The sequence below is a fragment of the Silene latifolia genome, chromosome X, assembly GCF_048544455.1.
Source record: "Silene latifolia isolate original U9 population chromosome X, ASM4854445v1, whole genome shotgun sequence".
Taxonomy (NCBI): domain Eukaryota; kingdom Viridiplantae; phylum Streptophyta; class Magnoliopsida; order Caryophyllales; family Caryophyllaceae; genus Silene; species Silene latifolia.
In genome coordinates this window covers 328,557,479-328,577,470 of record NC_133537.1, presented here as the reverse complement: position 1 = coordinate 328,577,470, position 19,992 = coordinate 328,557,479, and the positions used below count along the sequence as shown (strand labels likewise).

The 19,992-nt window shown below is 39.9% G+C and overlaps 1 protein-coding gene and 3 pseudogenes across 1 annotated transcript; 1 reads left to right on the top strand and 3 right to left on the bottom strand.

Annotated features, from left to right (window-relative positions):
- Positions 1 to 1,237: 1,237 nt before the first annotated feature.
- LOC141622088 (uncharacterized) lies at positions 1,238 to 5,413 on the bottom strand. The gene is made up of 2 exons (XM_074438141.1): positions 4,952 to 5,413; positions 1,238 to 4,269 (listed from the first exon to the last, which is right to left on the bottom strand). Exon 2 carries the CDS (start codon positions 3,667 to 3,669, stop codon positions 2,689 to 2,691), a length of 981 nt encoding a protein of 326 aa, XP_074294242.1. The 5' UTR covers positions 3,670 to 4,269; positions 4,952 to 5,413; the 3' UTR covers positions 1,238 to 2,688.
- Positions 5,414 to 11,494: 6,081 nt separating this feature from the next.
- On the top strand, positions 11,495 to 12,553 carry LOC141622087 (pectinesterase inhibitor 9-like; annotated as a pseudogene).
- Positions 12,554 to 13,690: 1,137 nt separating this feature from the next.
- Positions 13,691 to 17,325, bottom strand: LOC141620801 (uncharacterized; annotated as a pseudogene).
- Positions 17,273 to 19,653, bottom strand: LOC141622086 (pentatricopeptide repeat-containing protein At3g50420-like; annotated as a pseudogene).
- Positions 19,654 to 19,992: the final 339 nt, after the last annotated feature.

Sequence of the window (19,992 nt, the reverse complement as noted above, 5' to 3'; positions counted from 1 at the left end):
ATGCCCCCAATATACAAACTTTGAGTTTTTCAGGTGTGGCTGGACTCGAGTAAGACTCAAGATGCCTACGTACTCGTAAAAAATGAGAAATCATTTCACGAGATCAAGTCAACGTATTTCCTACAAAACAAAGTCGATTTTGTTTGGGCGTTTGGCCGCACCTAAGTAAAGGAGTTTTACTTAAGCTACCTACGTACCTACAAAGTAATAATACTTCGCAGGATCAAGCCAACGTAGTTCATCAAATGAAAATTTGTTTTTTTTTGGAATTTGTTTTTTTTTTTTTCTTTTCGGATTTTTCTTTTTTTTTTTCTTTTTTTTTTTGTGCAGTTTGGACTCGTGCTCAGGAGCTTATTGCGGAATCGTCATCTTACACGACGTTCGTGTAGGCTTCTTACACAACATAAGGCCCGTCCCACTTGGAAGTGAACTTGTTTCCGGCCTTACGAGACATGATGATAGGCATGATAATGGGTATCCGGACGATTGCCCCCCTCAGGATTTTGTCACGTGCACTTTTTTTTGGCATCTTAACGTGGCGGAGTCCCGATCCATTTTACTTTGACTTGGAAGTCGATGACGAGCGCCTTAACTTTTCTCGAAGGCAGCTCCACTTGGCTTGACTTGGAAGTCGTTAATCAGCACCCTAACTTGTCGTAAGGATGATTCATCTTTCTTCTAATATCACCCTTTCATTATCTAACTTGGCGGGCGAATTTGTATTTGACTTGGAAGTAAAGGCGCACCAAAACTTGTCGTAATGGTAATGGTTTTTTTTTTTTGAAGTGACCCTGTCATTATATGACTTGGCGGATGACCAGTCGTGAAATTGTTTCTTGATTTTTTTCTCTTGACTTGGAAGTCGATGGCACCTCAACTTGTGCCTAGGTTAATTTCCTTCAAGTCACCAACATCATTTGACACCATCTTCAAGAGTTTTAGGAGTTTCAACAACTTCCATCTCATCATCCGAATCTTGGTACTTTTGTGTCGTCACATGGTTGGACGAGGCAATATCCCGAACGATTTCCTTTGACTTGACTCCTCTTGCGGATTTGTGAAGATGACGGTACGTCCTTTTATTTTTAGTGACTTACCCGTGGTTATTTCGACTTCAAGATGACGTTTCATTCGAGAGGGAATTACACTATGAGTATCTTTGTTGAGGCCGACTGCAACTTTTGTCTTCGAGGACTTCTTCTGCTTTCGTCGACACCTCTTTTGCACCTTAGAGTTACCAATGCGACTAAAAACTGATTTCTTCACCTTATTTCTTCCAATGCGAGTGAACACCGACGCACTTTGTCTTTGCTGTTGCGGACCTGAAGTTAATTGCATGCGGGCGGTCTCTTACCTTTCTCCCAGCCTGTCGAACACAAAAGAGCGAGGAGTAGAAGTTGGTCGACCTAGCCTGTCAAAAATAGACCTTTGTGGCAAAATTTTTGTATTATCGCTTTCACTTTCCGTGAGATCTGCCGCAATATATTGGGATGAAGCATCCTCGACAACAGCAAAATACACGATGTTCACCGAAGCTTGGGGGAGGTAGGACTTGGGAAAATAGTCCCATAATGTCAGAATTTGACGTAACTTCGACTTCACTTTCTCAGACGATGTCACATTTGGCGGAGACTTCAAGTCGGTTCTCCAATCTTTCTTGTATGACGATCTTCTTACTTTTGGACAAGTCGATGTTCGATGTTGGAAAATTGGCACTTGGCATTTTTGCTTAATTGGTCGTCGCTTAGTCGCAAGGGTCCACCCTTCGTCGCCGTCTCGTTGATTTGGAGCGTCGGAACTTGATGACATGGCGAATATAGACTCTTCAGGCGTAACGACGATCACCGGCTCTAGAGTTCCGAACTGAATCATTTGTGTACATTCTTTGACTGCAGAACGAAGGTATGGCCTACGGCTTTCAACATACACTTGTGCAACAATGCAGTTGGACTCGGTAGCATCATCTAGATCCAAGAGAATTTTCCCTTCTTCGGCTAACCTCATTATTTTCTCTTTGAGGGTTATGCATTTCTCCAATGGATGACTCACAACCCTATGATATCGACAATACTTCGGATCAGTTATCCGTCCGGCTTCACATGGTCGTTTAGACTACGGAAGCTCGATAACCTTCTTTTCCAATAGATCATCTAACATCCCTGCTAAATCTGAATCTGGAAAAGGGTATTTCTTTTGCTCAAGCTCTTTAAGAGTCGACCGTGACTTTGCATACGTCGCCACCTTCTTGTCAGTTTTAGGTCGCGCCGTAATTTTCACCGGATTAGAAGCAGAAACTGTCATAACCTCATTTGAAGTGCTACTGGACGCCTTGTCATTTTTCTTAAACTCTTTCCTTTCCGTTTTTGGTTCGTAATGAGTGAAAAGTCGTCCTCCATGGCTAGCGATGGTAATCTCCATGTCGTGAGCTCGAGTGGCTAAGTCCTGGAATGTTATTGGCTTGTTGCCTTGGAGGATGTAGACTAGCTCCAGATTCATTCCGGGGATGCACATTTCAACAGCAGAAGTTTCCGACAAACGATCTTTGCATTCGAGGCTTAACGCGCGCCACCTACTGATATAGTCAATGGCGGGTTCGTCCTTCCATTGCTTCGTGTTAGTGAGTTCCGTCATGCTTACAATACGCCTGGTACTGTAGAAGCGATTGAGGAACTCTTTCTCCATCTGGTCTCAACTGTCGATCGACTTGGCGCGTAGGTCCGTGTACCAATCAAAGGCGATCCCCTTCAGAGATCGGACGAACTGCTTGACAAGGAGATCCCCCTCAGAGCCTGCGGTGTTACACGTTTCAATGAAATGAGCAATATGCTGCTTGGGATTGCCCTTTCCATCAAACTGTTGAAATTTCGGTGGTTGATAACCGATAGGCATCCTCATGCAGTCAATCCTCTTGTTATAGGGCTTGACGTAACGGTGATTGTCGACGGAGTGGAGGTTTCCATCGAACTGTCTTTTGAAGGCCTCCGCGATCATCTTTTGGACGTCTTTAGCGGTAAACGACTTACCCTTGTCACAATCATCATCGTTGTCGCTGGCGTCATCACTATCTTCATTGTGAAACGATGAAGCGGGCCGCCTTTCCAACCTTTTCGTCAAGGCATCGATCTGCTTCGTTTTTTCTTTGTTTTCCTTATGGAGTTCTTCGAGAATGGTTTTCATTTTGTTGAGTTGATCCTCCATGTCGCCGCCCTCAATAACCATGACGGGTGCAACCATGGAATACGACTGTTGGCTCAACACCTCCTGGTCACATCTTCGCAGTGACGACGGAGACGAACCAGCGCTATTGTGGCTACCATCCTCGGTGAATAGCTGAAACGACGGGCCGTTGTGAATAGCCGTCTTCTCAAAAGCGTCGCACACCTTCTCTCGAAACGATGATGAGACAAACTGAGGGTCGTCGACTCGGATGTGAGATGATGCACCGAACACAGGATAATCATATGGCCTAGAGTCGCCGGCACCATATGATTCCCTTGAAGCATTGACGGTGACGTTGGATTTTCGGGGTCTCGTAGGCACAGATGCAGAACGGAGTCTTGCTGCAGCGGTACGGAAAAGGATGGATCTGGTCCTGCCCCTTGTAGAAACACCAATGGGCGATCTGTCGAGAGACCCACCGAGACAGATTGACCTTTCGTTAGAGGCCATTGAAACGATGTTTGTGAAACTTGATTGTGCGGAAAAAGAGATGACTAGTAGAGATGTCCCACCGAGCGTGCCAAATTTGTAACAACAAATTTGCGTTATATCTGCAAATAAATAGAGAAAACACAAAAGAATGCAACAAAATAATAATTTTATTAATTCAAAGGATTTCGGGTACAATCTACTAGTTATTCTACTGATTCGAGTTCCGCAAGTGAATGAATAGGAGGGTCTTGATTTGAAGACTTGGTTCTCCTGTGACGATTTTGATTTGCTTCTCTTCTACTGACTGCGATGGATGCTTGACGTCAGGTGAAAGAGTAGTATAATATTCAAATCTAGATGATTAGAAATGAATGTGTTTTCTTCTCTTATTTTCTCTTGGAAGAGATTTTTGCAGAAAGGCAAATGTATTTTCTTTTCCCTTACTTTCTCTTAGAAGAGATTTTTTTAGTAAAGAGGGTTTTGTTTTAGAGAGGTTTTTTATGATTTTGTGTGAGAATGTGATTTTTTGTGATTATCAAGATTAGTCTCTAATGAGAGGGTTTACTCTCAATTTATAAGAGCTTTGTTTTGTTTGTTTCTTTTACGGTAAACTTGCAACTAGGGATGGCAGTGGGTCGGGGACCCGACCCAGACCCTGAGGGTCGGACCCTAATGGGTCGGGTATGGGTCTCATTTTTTCAGACCCAATGGGTATGGGTCGGGTATGGGTCTTAAGAAAATATTTGGGCCCCAGGTCTAAGTTATGAGACCCATACCCGACCCTTAGACCCTTTATTAAAGAAAAAAATCAAAATCACAACTTTTCTCGAATTCATACTTGTGCAGATCAGAAAACCCAACTAAAGTCTCTTTCTCTTCCATCATCCCATAAAGTGATAAAACTCAACCAAACTCTTCTGACAATACCACCACTCCACCACTGACAAAATAAAACCACCACCACGGCACTGATACGCGACTGACAACTACCTCTCTAATAGGCGGCGACAACCACCATTAACGGCAGATTAATAAACTCATAATGTTAAAGTAGTATGAATTTTTTTTTTAATATTATAGACCCCATAGCTATTAATCTTTATTCTTAAAGTGGTAAAAACTCTGACCATGGGTAGACCAGACTTATCCTTACCCATAGGGTTCGGGTATGGGTCCTCAAATTTTAGACCCTCATGGCCCTGCAGGTCGGCCGGGACGGATCCAGGAAAATCTCGGTCCGGGTCCCGCGTCTGCAGCGGACCCTACCCAGACCCTACCCATTGCCATCCCTACTTGCAACAAGCCAACAACTTTGTCCATTCTTCTCGCGTTGACTTCCTAGACTCCCGTTGATCTTCCATTATTTGCGGGACAACACGCAATTCCGTTCTTGACTAAAAAGCAATCATTATCCCATGATCAAATATGTATACACATGCCAACCTTTACGTCAACAATGCATGGTCTTCCATTTCTTTGAGAAATTATGGGCTTGTCATGCTTATTGAGTCCAATTTTGACATAACACTCTTATTTCCGGACTTATTATTTGCGGCTCATACTTCGTATTAGATATATGGCATAACCCATTTTTCGATTGAACTGATTTTATATCTTGACAAGATGAACTAAATACCGTATATTTGTTCGGGCTAAAATTCACCGACCCATTTCTTAAACGATATTCTCACAAATGTCAACATTTGACTTTTGACCCCATTTTAAAGATGTGAGACATATTTTTATGTCTACACCCTCAATAAAGTACTCCCTCCATCCCTGACAATTATTTTTCTTTGGTTTTGGCACAAAAATCAAGGAAAGAGAAATGAGTCAATTACTTGATGACAAGTGGAACAAATTGAATGTGAATAATCAAATTGCTCATCAAGTCCCTTCTCAAACTAGAACGGACATGATGAATGCCATTCACGCTATTTAGATTTTAATCGAGCTGCTTCTTTATATTGGAAACAACGAGCAAAAATCAATTGGATTAAAGACGGCGATGCATGTACCAAATTCTTTTTTAACTCCGTCAAATGCAGATTTGGTCGCAATTATATTGCAGGTATTAAAGATCAATTGGATATATGGCTTTACAAGGAAAATGATATTCGGGACTGTTTCGATAATTATTTTATGGGCATTTATGGCACTTCGAATGATGTTGATGATTTTGATACTTATTTCAATGATTTCAAGGGGATTTTCTCAAATGTTCGTTTTAAGTTAAGCAATGATCAACAAGATTATTTCTCTAAACCTTACACGATGAAAGAGGTTCGTAAGGCTGTTTTTCAGTTGGGTCCTCTTAGAGCATCTCCAATGGTTACCCAAAAGGACTTGCTTGCAAATAAAAAAAATTCCAAGCTACTTGCTTAACCATTGGAGCACTCCTATTGAACTAGCTTAAATTGAGCAACTAGCTCCATGGAGCTAGTAGCTCAAATGGTCCTACAAAAAAAATCTACCAACTAAACTAATACACGTGGAAATAGGCATGAAGTACAATTGCATTTTCAGAAATGTTGTTGTGCATATGGGCCCATCTAAGCCACAACACTAGCAGTTTACCATTGTAGTAGTTTCTAGCTTAAAAATATTGTAGCTTGAAAATCTTATGTGGCAATGGTAAGCTAGTAGCAACTAGCTAGCTTACCATTGTGGATGCTCTTAAGTCCCCAGGACCGGATGGTATTCCTGCACTCTTTTATCAAAAATATTGGTTTCATGTCAAAAATGAGGTTACGGAGGCCGTTCTCAAAATGCTTGACTCTGGTCATATCTTAAGGGCTTTCAATCGTACTTCTATTGTCTTAATCCCAAAGACATCAAATCCTGAAACTGTTGATCAGTATAGGCCTATCAGTTTGTGCAATATCATTATGAAGATTGTGACCAAATGTATCTCTAATAGATTACGACGGGTGATGCCTTTCCTTGTGGGAGACTTTCAAAATGGTTTTATTCCAGGTCGAAATATTAGTGATAATATTCTTATCTCTCATGAGCTATTTCATCAAATTTCAAAAAAATCCAAGGGCAAGAAAGGATTACTTGGTTACAAGATTGATATGAGTAAAGCTTATGATCGTCTTAATTGGAACTTTATTAGAGCTACTCTTACCAGTATGGGCTTTCCAATGGCTTCGATTTCTCTCAGTATGAATTGTATTTCTTCAGTTTCGTACAACGTTCTTTTAAATGGAGCCTGTGGAAAATTATTTAAACCTCAGGCGGGTATTCGACAAGGTGATCCTATTTCCCCTTGTTTGCTTTATGTACTGAGATTTTGTCCCAAATGATTCTTCATGCTCAACAACGTCAAGTTCTGAAGGGTATCAAAGTTTCTAGGAATGCTCGGATGATATCTCATTTATTGTTCGTTGACGATTCTATCTTCTTTATTGAAGCTCAACCCCGGTATTGTAAGAAACTTATGTCCATCATTGATGCTTTTTGCCTTGCGTCGGGGCAGCGTCTTAATGCCTCCAAATCAGCGGTTACCTTTAGTCCTAATTGCACACTTCGTACTACTCGTTCATGTCTTAATCTCTTACGAGCCAGTAGCAATAGAAATATGGGTAATTATCTAGGGTTGCCTACTGACTTTGGTACTACTAAGAAATCGGTTTTTGCCTCCGTTATTGAAAAGGTTAAGAAAAGGATTCTGAGTTGGAAGAATAACTTTTTGTCTTCAGCTGGAAAGCTTACTCTCATCTGTTCGGTTCTATTTTCACTATCTATTTTCTCTCTATCGGCTTTTAAAATGCCGGTAAGTGTGATTGACAAGATTGATTCTTTGCTCTCGCATTTTTGGTGGAGTGGTCCTTCTGAGCGGAGTAATCTACATTGAAGCAGTAAGTTATTCATCAGCGCCCCTAAATCTAGGGGTGGTTTGGGAATTCGTTCCACAGGTTGTCTAAATCAGAGTTTACTAGCTAAGATTGGGTGGAGAATTCTTCAATCCCCTGAGAGTTTGATTAGCTGCACTTTGGGAAGAAAACTTAATATTTCGGAAGGAAGTCTTATGTCCTCTAACAAGGCTCCTACATCTTCTCTTTCTTGGGGATGTCGTGGCATTTTGTGGGGATTAGATCTGTTAAGACCTCATTTATCTTGGGAAGTCGGCTTCCCTTCTCTTTTGGATGTTTGGAAAGATAAATGGATTTCTGGCTCTTCCCTTGCCCAGCTTCTCCACCTTTCTGAACATGAAGTGGCAGCGAAACCTGACCTCTATGTCTGTCAGTTACAAAATGAGAATGGTACATGGAATTCTGAACTAGTTCGGTCCCTTTGCGGTGACCAAGTGGCTCCGTGCATTCTTGCCATTGACTTCCCGTCTGTTGATTCCAAGGATACTGTTTTTTGGCAACCGACAAAGAATGGTAAGTATACGATCAAGAGTGGTTATGCATTTGCCTTCCAATCCCGTTGGAATAATTTGGCCTCTACGACTGATCTTAGCCGAATGAATGATAGTATTGTCTCTTTTTGTAAGTCTGCTTTGTGGTCGCTACCGGTGCATAATAAGTCGAGAGTGTTTCTTTGGAAAATTCTGTCTAATTCTCTCCCTGTTGGTCATGAGGCACGAAAGCGTAATCTTGATTGGGACTTCTCGTGTGTCTTTTGTCCTAATGATTCTCTTCTGTTGAATCTTTATTCCACCTTTTCCGTGACTGTCCTTTATCAGCTAGAATATGGTCTAGCTCTCCTTTGGGCATTCGGAGTAACCTTGGTGATAATCTTCCATTTCAAGAATGGGTTATCAACTGGATTCTTCTATTGCGTAAAAAGTCCGACTTCATCCATCTGATTTCCTATTTTATGAGTACCTTATGGAGAATTTGGTGTCTGCGAAATAATGTTCGGTTTGGCCATGCGTATGTGGATCTTTCTTCATCTATGGATTTAATTGTTTACGATGCAACTTTGAATGTTTCTGTTGCCTCCCATAAAATCCCTAAACCTCTTCCACTCTTGGATCCGGATGATTTTTCTGATATGCAGCATATTCGGAATTTCTATTCCTTCTTTCTTGTTGGTTCCAAGACTTGTGGGGATTCTCTTCGTCTGAAATGTGATGCATCCTGGCGTCTAAATCGTGAAGCCTCTGCGGTATGTTTTTTTCAAAATGGGTGTGGTAGTACTACTCATTATGGTCTTGCTAGATTTTGGGCGCAATCACCATTGCATGCTGAGGCTGTTGCTCTACGGAATGCAATTTCTGATGCCATCGGTCATGGTTTTAAGCATGTTGATGCCTCTTCTGATTGTCTTAGCCTCGTTCTTCAAGTTTGTGGACTACTTGACCTGGACCTTGATGCCAAAACAGCCATTTGTTCTATTCAGTGTTTACTTTCGTCTTTCCACTGTTTTTCTTGAAGTTATTGCCCTAGGACCCTTAATAGGATCGCTCACAACATTGCCAAATCGGCTTTGATGTGACATTCTATTCTCTCTTACTGTCAAAAAAAAAAAAAACTAGAACGGACAATAATTGACCGAGACACCACAAAATGAAAAAAGACAATAAATAACTAAGATAAAGAGAATATATTCAGAAAAGACGACGTAATATTTGATATTTTTACCTGATTTAATTATTCCTATATGTGGGTGAGTAGATCCAACGCATGAAGATGATGTTGCAAAAACAATAGCTATCATTGTTGGTATTATCGGCGGCATTGCTGTTCTCATCGTTCTCCTCTCCGTTTGCCGGAAATCATGTGGCAGCGGCAAATAAACTTCCAACTTCATTTCATTGGTTCACTTGTGGATTTCATTTCCATGAATTTTCTCAAAGAATTCAATGTAAATTACTCCGTACATGTTCATGGATCATGGATATGGTTCTAAAGGATGATTTATGTAAGACGAACCCAAATCATTTTCAAACTAAGCTGTTGTAGGAACATAATTTACAAATTGACATTTTCGGTAGTTCAGTAATTAATTAGCCTTTACAAATGTACTCTGTAAAATATTGCATGCAATGCATTATCCCGTAGCAAACTCGCTGTAAGAGCTTTTTTCACAGTGATGAATCTTAAAAATAAGAAATAAAACCGGCCAAGAACTAAACACCTAATCTTAACGTGTAAATATATTTACATTCAACGGCTGAGGAAAAGGGGCTGGGTGACCACTGCTTAACAGAAATGTCGGCGAGGGTACCATGCGTCCATGCCCCCGTCCCGGCATAACTAAAGTCTTCTACCTCTTCGCCTAATCATTCGTTAGCACTTAAGTGTAGCTATAAAAGAGCCACAATTAGGGGTGTTAATGAGACGAGACAGCTCGCGAGCTCGGCTCGGTCAAAGCTCGGCTCGAGAGCTTAACGAGTCAAACCGAACAAACGTTGACTCGGCTAGAAAAGCTCGCGAGCGGCTCGAACTTGCGTGATTGTATAAGATATTACTCAGATTTTGTCATGATAATGTATTTGTATCACACATATCAAATATCTCATTCATTTTCCAAATATTTGTATATATATATATATAAATATAACCTTCGAGCTTTGTATATATAACCTTCAAGCCTCGCTTTTGAAAATATTGAACAAAACAGGAAAATTCAACAATTATATATGGGCTCGAGTTGAGCTCGACACTTTTTCCAGACTCGAGTAAGCTCGCAAGGCCAAGCTCGAGCTTGGCTCGGATCATTAGCACCCCTAAGCCACATATGGGGAAGGTTACATGAGAAGTTGCCTAGAAAGGAAGCCAAACATTTGAAAAAGGACGGCGATAGGGCGCCACCGGGTGGTACACAATCTCGGTGCCACCCTAACTAAAATAATGAAATAATAATTAATCATTGAAATCATAACAACTTTTGCACATTATATGGAAGGGCATAAAAGGAAACATGTTGTATTCACCATTAATATTATTGTCCCGGTTAACATCATCACAATTGCAGCACACCTTAATTTCATTTGCTTGTTTCTTCTTGTTGAGACCTTTCCAGTAAAGTAGACATTTGTATAGTTTATAAAATGTTGTACGGAGTATGCATTATATCCAGGGGTGTGTTTCAAACGTAAGTTATGAAGGGTTGAAGGGATCTTTGATTAACAGCATAAGGTGTACAAACAATCAATCTTATAAAACCACCATTTCAATTTACAGTATTATAACCTTAATTTGCGTTGAGATTTTCCATACATAATACTAATATACTATTGTATGTTCCCTAAAGGATCACCATGGTAAAGTTTACTAATAGTTTGAAAAGGAAATGTGTATTAGTTAACGACGGCGATATGGCGAAGAGTCGAAGACGATGAACATGGAAGTGGAGGTACGAAGAGGGCCTAATTTAAATACATTAATGTCAATTAAATATATGCGGTTTTCCCGGATTACCCTTTATTAAATGAGTTGACTTAATCTAATAAAAATTAACAAAAAAGATCAAATATAATATAATTTATAAAAATGCCCCCGGTGGCGCTGAAAATGAGTGTCACCGGGTGGCGCTATCTCATTTTCCTTTGAAAAACATCATCAAAACATCAGAAGCTGGCATGCATCTTTTGGACAGTTTCCTGGAATGTAGTAGTTGTGTATCGAATAAAAATGCATGTAATTGACTTGTATCCTAATACTATATACGTGCACTCTGCACATGCATATGCATAGCTCGTTGCTATAAAAATGCCCATGTTTTATGAGTATTCCGTCAAACAAATAGGACGGACTGTCACACAAAGTTGTATAAAAATAAATCACGTAAACTTGTCTTACAAACTACTGTATTATCAATCTTAACTACAGAGTATTATATATTGAATCTTGATCATCAGAATACAGCGTGAATATGGTGATGATCGAAGAAGCATAACCGGCTTGCTTTAAGTATCCCTACAAAATACTCCATACATCTATCTAGTCTAGTTGACAAATAAAAGTCAAACAAATAAGCCTGTCTTCTTAAACATTCATTACACCTATTTCCTCTCATTTTTCGAATCCATCAAATTACTGAGTATATTTGTTACTAGTATGCAACCCCAGATTTACATCTCAAAGCATAATAAAAACAAATATGGCGAGATATCAAGTTTCCTTGCTACTTCTCTCCCTCACCATCCTCCTCATGGCCGGAGATGTAGCAAGTTGTCGTCGGTGCTCTAGGACTAGAGCATTCATCATGTCCGCGTGTAGCACAACGCGCTACCCTAAGGTATGTGAGCAAATATTGTCCTGTCCGGCTATGTCAATAGTACAAACCTAAGTCATGAAGAGTTGGCTCAAATAGCATTAAAGGTTAGCTTGACTCGAGCTAGGTTTGCTCAAGCCTACTTAACCAAGTTGGCTAGTAAACTTAAGAGGTCACACCATAACCATACTTCCGAGTAACAAGCCATAGGAAGTTGCATGGAAAAAATTGATGATAGCGTCACACAACTCAGGCAATCAATATTTGAGTTACACAAGTTTAATACAGAGGGCGGAGTTGTTGACTTTATGTGGCACATGAGTAATGTTGTCACATGGACTAGCACTGCACTCACCGACCAAAATGATTGTGCCGAGGCTTTTTCAGGTGGTAGGCGAGGGAACAGCATCAAGGCACTTGTTAGTATGAAGGTGAACGACGTCTCTAAGGTTACTAGTGTTGCTTTGGCTTTGGTTAATCGGTTTGTTCTTAGACACCGTTTTGCTCGTGGAACCCATATGCCCTAAATCGACCATGAAACCAAGGCTTTGTGGTTTTAAAGCTGATTAGCGAACAACCTCTAGTCCAATAAATGTCTTGAATACTAATCCTAATCTTCTCTTTTTTTTGGCTCTTTATGTAAGTGTGTGTTCATAAACTTTTAAGTGTTGTTTAATACATACATTGTAATTAGAAACATTAGCAAAGTTTTGTCACCTTGGAATTACATGCAAAAATTATGATGCAAATCTATGCAACTACAACTACTCGGCCTTTTTCTATGAACAAACCTCTTAAGGGAATTGCTTAGATCCGTTTCAAGCTAATAACAGTGTTAAACGAACAGGTACAGTTTACCGCCTAAAGTGTTTGATTCCTATTAAATACCATCATTTTTGTGTTTCCTAGCATTGAGCTACTCTAGTTTGCTGATCTATGGATACTGTGACTAACAATGCATCAATTTCAGACCCTGGTATACTGATAGCATTGACGGACGCACATTATAGGGCCACCCTCCAACAATTGATATTGTTTGTGCATTTTTCCAGATTTGTACTTAACAAGATAAAAAGTTGTATTTTTTTTATTACAATGTCTAGACTAGGGGTGTTAATGAGACGAGACAGCTCGCGAGTTACTCGAGATCGGCTCGGTCAAAGCTCGGCTCGTGCTCGGGCTCGGCTCGAAAGCTTAACGAGTCAAGCCGAGCAAAGGCTGGCTCGACTCGAAAAGCCCGCGAGCGGCTCGAACTTGTGTTACCTAAGATATTGCTCATATTTTATAAAAATATTTTATCATGATTATATTTTTATATCACACATATCAAATGTCTCACTGATTTTCCAAATCTTTTCACATGTAACTTTCGAGCCTTGTTATTGAAAATATCAAAAGAAAAGAAATAAAAAAATAAACAATTTTATATAGGCTCGATTTGGGCTCGAGTTTGGTTCGAGCTCGCTTTATAGCTCGCAAGCTTTATAACGAGCACATTTTTATCAAGCTCGGGTAAGCTCGAGATCGGCTCGAGCTCGAGTTTTGGTACTTGAGCACAAGCCGAGCAAGGCCAAGCTCGGGCTCGGCTCGGCTCGTTAGCACCCCTAGTCTAGACAATACTCTAATAAGTAATAACCCAGAAATAAAATTTTCTGGGTCAGCCACTGAGCGGTAAGCTCATACTAAACAACTAAATCTTGCGGAACAAAATCATAGTATCAAGAAAGTAACAGAAACTCCGAGCATCCATTTTCACCAGCAAGCAACAACGATGAATATGGTGGCAACTCATACTATCCTAAAAACCTACAGACTACAGCTACGGACAGTATGGTATATTCTATATTGACATATGCTGAAGTCTGGCACAAGTTAGTAAGTAGCTTTTTAATTTACCTTAGGCATCGATATCTGGACCCGGATACGCGGGTAAGCTCATTATTCGCTTGTCAAGAACTGGGCCTCCGACTGTGAAATGATATAGACTTTGATAGTCTGATCCCTTCAGACCAAGCACCTCATGCACACTAATATATAGGCGACTTTTCATACAGTTGTCACATAATATATAACAACATTAATCCACACAGTAGAGTAAATCAGATTTTCTTCAGCGTTCTGCATATCTCGAAATTACTAAAGTATTGGTTAACCTAGCCTAAGCTTACTCAAAAAAGAAGCACCTTCACATTACCAAAAGAGCAGTTTGCTTCAAGCTTCCTAAAAGATCTTTAAGTGAAAGGTTTAAGTGAGCTTAAAGCTAGAATAAGTGGACCAAACAAAAATGTTGACCGGATGGAAGTAACCTACCCAAACCTAACCCAAAGCCGAAAACAATAAGCTAAAGTAATTCCAAACACCGAATTAACTTGATCTGAAACAACCGGAACTAAATGGCTTAATTAGAACAAAATCCTATTGTTACAACAGAACCAACTTAATTGACCGACCTCTAACCCAGAATGACATGAATCATTTAAATCCATACCCAAATCTGGCCCGAGTGAACCATTTTTCAAGAGTAGTCATAAGTTGGGCGCAGGTAGAAGTAGTCTAAAACAAGGGCCAACACTTGAATCAATATAGAAAGCACAGGTATCTACATTTTCTATTCAGCACACATTTGAAGCAATCTAATATTCCTACACTTTTACCTTTGACGGTGCTTCTATTATCTTCGGATTCAACAAAACAAAATTCCAACAGAGCTTTTCCTTTTCCATTGAGTATGTAAAGAGTATTAATGAAAAGCAGATTCATGATTGTATTTTTAAAAAAGAAAGCAGCTAAAAAATTAACGTGAATATTACCTGGATCATCAAAGAAGCACCCAATTCCTGTGGCACTAATGCCAACTGCATGAGCCTCCAGGTAAAGCACCTGCCCTAGAACACCAGTCTCCCAGAACAGACGAGGATACATCCAAGCACCCTTTTCCCTCAATGAAGGCTCGAAATGTGCTATCATGCCGAGGCTGAAACAGCCATCACTAGCAATATCCTGCATCAGAGTTCAGACAGACATTTGAGAAATATTTTCTAACAATTCACATACAAATGTTTAAGAATTTGGGATGATGTAACATGTGAGACCTTCTCATACAAGTGAAACCATCTCATACAAGACTTCTTGTGGATTTGTCGGCTCTCATTTTAAATCGAAACCTACCCCCCTCCCGTCCTTTTATGGTGTTTCTCATTCCATTCACTTACGAGAAGACTACAAAACCTGTGTTCCCCAATTTCTGCAGAAAGATACGTCATTAAGTACCATATGCCCAGTTTCAAGACATTTCACAATTATCATTGATTGTAAAAACTTGGCATTTTTGTCCTTTTCCTATGCTCTAGATATGATATTTCATACTCTACCGTCCATTCCTATTGGTATAGGGGCCAAAATAGTACAAACCTTTTTGATAACTGTAAGGAGGTATATGAGCAAAATGGGTACAAAAGTTAAGAAGCAAAAAGGGTGTAAAAGTTAAGAAGGCATTCAAAGCTCAAAACTTTTGAGGTACCGTAAAGTAACAAGAGCTATCACTGCTACAAGGATCATAATTACTCTTTATACATGTATGAACATCAGATTACGAAATCTCTGAGTTGGCAACTGCAACATTACCTGATGGCATGACAGTCTCTTTGAGAGCTCCCTACAATCACCAAGAACAAGCTCATATAACGGAAGATCATCAGGACAACCGTCAGGCTTGTTCCAGGTGAATTCCGGCTTCATAACTTTCCTAAGATCTTCAAAATGATCCTCATTCCTCACCAAGAAATACAAACCATTTCGCAAACCCGAAACTCTATGAACAAACAACGCAGCATGCACCTCACTATCCCAAGAAAGAGCCCTAAATGGCAATGCCAATGGTTTCCCCTGCTTCCCTCCACTCCTCGACCCAGACGGGAGGCAATGCAATAGAATTTGATAAAATGTATCTCTCTGAATTTCAGTCACACCATCCATATCTACTGCACTCCTTCTCTTCCTTATCACCTCCCTAACTGTCAACTCCTTGTATGAACTCTCACTACACACTCCACTGCTCTGAAATGACTCAATCCTCGAACACTCCCCCACTGACAACGGCTTCTTCACTACCTCTGAAGTCTTGTAGATCACATCCCAAACTATATGCTCCTTACTTAGCATATTAGCCTTCCCTTTCTACTCCAATCTCGAAAACTCCTTCACAGCCTCACTCAACTTTGCATAATCAACGCTACGACCCTCTCCTTCACCACAAGGAAAAACAGCCAACATACAATCAGGATGTTCAAACTCAATCTCAGGAAACTCCCCCTTCACCGGGCGACTTGGCACCGAAAATTTACCAGTATCCTCAACCCCCATTAACTTCTCCAATTCACTAAACCCTAACCCATCAAGCAACTTAGCATCCCACCCCAACTCAGCATATGCCATAGCAACAGAAGCAATAGCATGACCCACATCATGATTACAATACCTAAAAGCTCTCTCTCCATACTTCCAAGCTTCCCTCCAAAAAATCGAAGAAAACCCGACAAAAAACCCGACAATCATCAGGCAAACCAAACTTACAACAATCCCTAAAAAACCCATCTCTAATTTCAGCCCTAATTTCTTACCCGTGTTCTTTCGGAACATAGTGTGCAACAAAATCAAATTTCGACAATGACCCAATTGCAGGAGCAATGATATAAGCTTCAGTAGGGTGTAAATTCCCACTGCTAGGGTTAACCCTAAGAGACCAAGTTGAAAACCCAGTAGTTTTCCAAGCAGATAAAGCTAAAGAATCATACAAAAACTGATAAATTGAAGAAAAAGACATGGGTTTTGCAGAAGGAAGTGAATTAAACACAGAAAAGTATGAAAGATTCGATTTTTTTCCTTGTTCTTCATCAGTAATTGGAAAATGTTGAAGATTGATTAATGGAGAAGAGATGTACCTTCTAAATGGGTCGGGTTGATTGGCCCAATCTAGACGACCCGGACTTCTTGCATATTGGGTGAAATTGTGTTTGGTTTGTTTATGGTATTGTAAAACTTGGTTGATTTTTGATGTTTGTTGTTCAGTATTATCTGGGATTGAGGGAGAAGCTGAAGATGAAGATGAATGTGGTGTTGATGATGAAGAGAATGACATGGTGAAAATTCTGGGATTGCGTTTTGATGATGTTGAAAGTGTGAACTTTTTTTTGCTGAGCTAATGCAGAGGGTTTCTGTTTGTTCTACATGTTTGAAGAACGGTTTTGCAATAACGATTTTGCTACCCGCAAGTCCGCAACTCTGCAAGCGTGGGGGTAAATCACACTGGTTAAAACTTAGGTTCAAGAGTAATTTTGGGCAATAAGTGAATTATACATCCGATATATTACCACTAATTGCTTAGTGTTTGAGCCTTACAATAAAGTTTTCGAGTTTTGTTTTAAAGTTTCTGAATTTTACTATTAAGCTCATCTCAGCTGATTAATCTGGATGGATACAATCAGAAACCTTCCTCAGCATCCCTTGAGCGTCTTCATGACATTAATTGCCGGATTTCACTCCCCAGATAAAGAAGAGTCGTGGTAGATTTGTGGCAACCCAGTGTAAAACAAGTCACTTGTATGGACATGAATCCAAAAAATTTCATTATATCACATGTTGTTGCCGGTTTTTCACGTTAGCTGTCCCTAGTCAATTTGGGATTAAGGCTCTGCCGTTTTATTCTTGTAGACAAGGATATTTCGACACTATAAATAATTGATTTCTTGATGTACTACAGTCAGGTCCACCTGTAGTATCTTCAACTGAGCTTTCACCTCTTAATCCTTGGATGCGACTGATCACCCGATTATAAAACCACCAATTTTTCGACAGTCTCCACCCAACTCAATCCAGGATCCTTCTCTAACATGAGCCCACTTACCTGTTTTCGTATTTCCATGACACCTTCCCATCTCCCCACGGCAGCATAAAGGTTCGAAAGCAAAGTATAGGTTGCACTGTCATGTGCATCGACTTTAAGGATTTTTCCAGCAGCATGAACTCCCACTGATAAATTTTTGCTGGAAACAGATGAACTCAGCACAGTTCTCCAAAGTTCAAGATGATTCTCCCCATATTCCGATTCATTGATAATATCAACTGCCTCTTCCAGAAGCCCTGCTCGACAAAGCAAACTTACCATACAAGAGTAATGTTTAAATTCCGGAGAAAGATTATTCTCCATCATCCTATTCCATAAGTGCCTTCCTTGAGTAACCAATCCAGAATGGCTGCAAGTTGATAGTAATGAAATGTAGGTAACAAGATTAGGTTCCAGACCATGAGTTAATATTTCGTCAAATAATTTCATTGCCTCCTCTCCCTTCCCATGGTGACCATAACCACTTATCATTGAATTCCAACATTTTAAATCTGGATCCTTGACCATTGAAAAAATCGACTCAGCAGCTTTAAGGCTTCCGTTTTTGGCATATGTATCAATGAGACTTCTACAAACTGACATTTTAGAATCATATCGAGCTTTAATGGCCAGGCAATGAAGCATTTCACCTTGTTTTAGAGTTGCAAGATCCGCACAAGCACTCAGAGCACAACTTAGAGCAAAGTCATCGATGTTATGTCCGTCTTTCCACATATCAAAGAAAACTTTAACAGCGTTCTCACCGTCTAATGCTTTAGAATAACCAGCCATCATTTCAGTCCACAAAACCACGTCTTTCTTAGGGATTGAGTGGAAGACTTTTTCAGCAGATTCAATTCTTCCATTATTGAAATACATAGAGATCAGCGGACTTCCGACATATACACTCTTATCCAATCCTGATACTACGACTCGGGTATGGAGTACTTCCCCATAGCGTGAAACAGGATACTCTTGATTGGCAGAGATTACTGCTGCAAAAGTGTACACGTCTGGGTTCTGAGACGCATGACGTAGCAATCGTACAAACAAATCCATAGCCTTGTCTCCCTCTCCATTCTCGGCATATCCTGCCATCATTGAGTTCCATGAAACTAGATCTGGGTTCTGAATTTCGTTAAACATACGAAATGCAGATTGGGAGTCACCACAGCTAGAGTACATGTCAACCATAGCATTCGGCAACGGCAAATCTAAACGCACACCAGTCACAATAACATGAGCATGAGTAAGTCTACCGAAAGCATAATCACTCAACCTTGAACAAGCACTAAGTACCATCGAATAGCTAATTCCGTAGGCAACACACCACTCCTTACCATGTTGCTGAAAAGACACAGACCTTCTGTTAACTTATTATTCTTGACATGCCCTGAAATGATACAATTTCAGGAATACGCGTCTTTAGTAAGAACATTTCCAAATACTTGATTGGCCAATTTCAACTCCCCTATACTAGAGTAAAAACCCACCAAAGCAGTCTGAACATGCACATCAAACAAAAATCCATACTTCATAATCAGACAATGAATTGTCAATCCTAAAAAACAAACCCTAATTCCAGACGCCGACTGCAACAAGCTAATAAAAGTCGCCCCATTCGGAACAAAACATTGATACCTCATCAGGACAAACATTCTAACAGAATAAGAACCAAAATTAGCACGACGGGCATATGCGGAAATAATGGTATTGTAAGAAATGAAATTTCTTTGAGGCATTTTGTCGAACACTTGGTGTGCATTACCTAGCGAGCCGCATTTCATATACATTGAGATAATGTTGTTGTGGAGGAACGGCTGATTGTAAGTGAACGGTGTCGACGAAGCGAAGATGACGGCATGGAGTTCCCCAGCTTTCCTGAGAGAAATTATGGAGGGACATTTTTGTAGAACAAGGCTTGTTAAAGAAGCTGCTTCATTCATTTGTAGTTGACCGTTAAAAACCGTTAAAGCTCAAAGTGTTTTTCGTCCAAAAAATACAAAAAAACAATGATTAATCTAACACTGTTCGTAAATATTTTTATTAAGCAGTAATTATTGGGTGAGATGGTTTCATTATATGAAAAGATTGCTCATTTATAAGCAATATAAATGTATTGTTTTTTTATTTCAGAAATGGACCGTTTCACATGTAAGACCGTCTTACTCTATAATTTGTGATTTTTAAGAACGTTGAGAATGGAAGAAACTAACAATATGTACTCTAATTTGACAAATACTTTTAAAACCGATACAAATCGATAATTTTTTTTATTTCTTATA

Excerpts from the sequence above, each read along its gene's own strand:
- LOC141622088 (XM_074438141.1), bottom strand. The coding sequence starts at position 3,669 with ATGGCCTCTAACGAAAGGTCAATCTGTCTCGGTGGGTCTCTCGACAGA.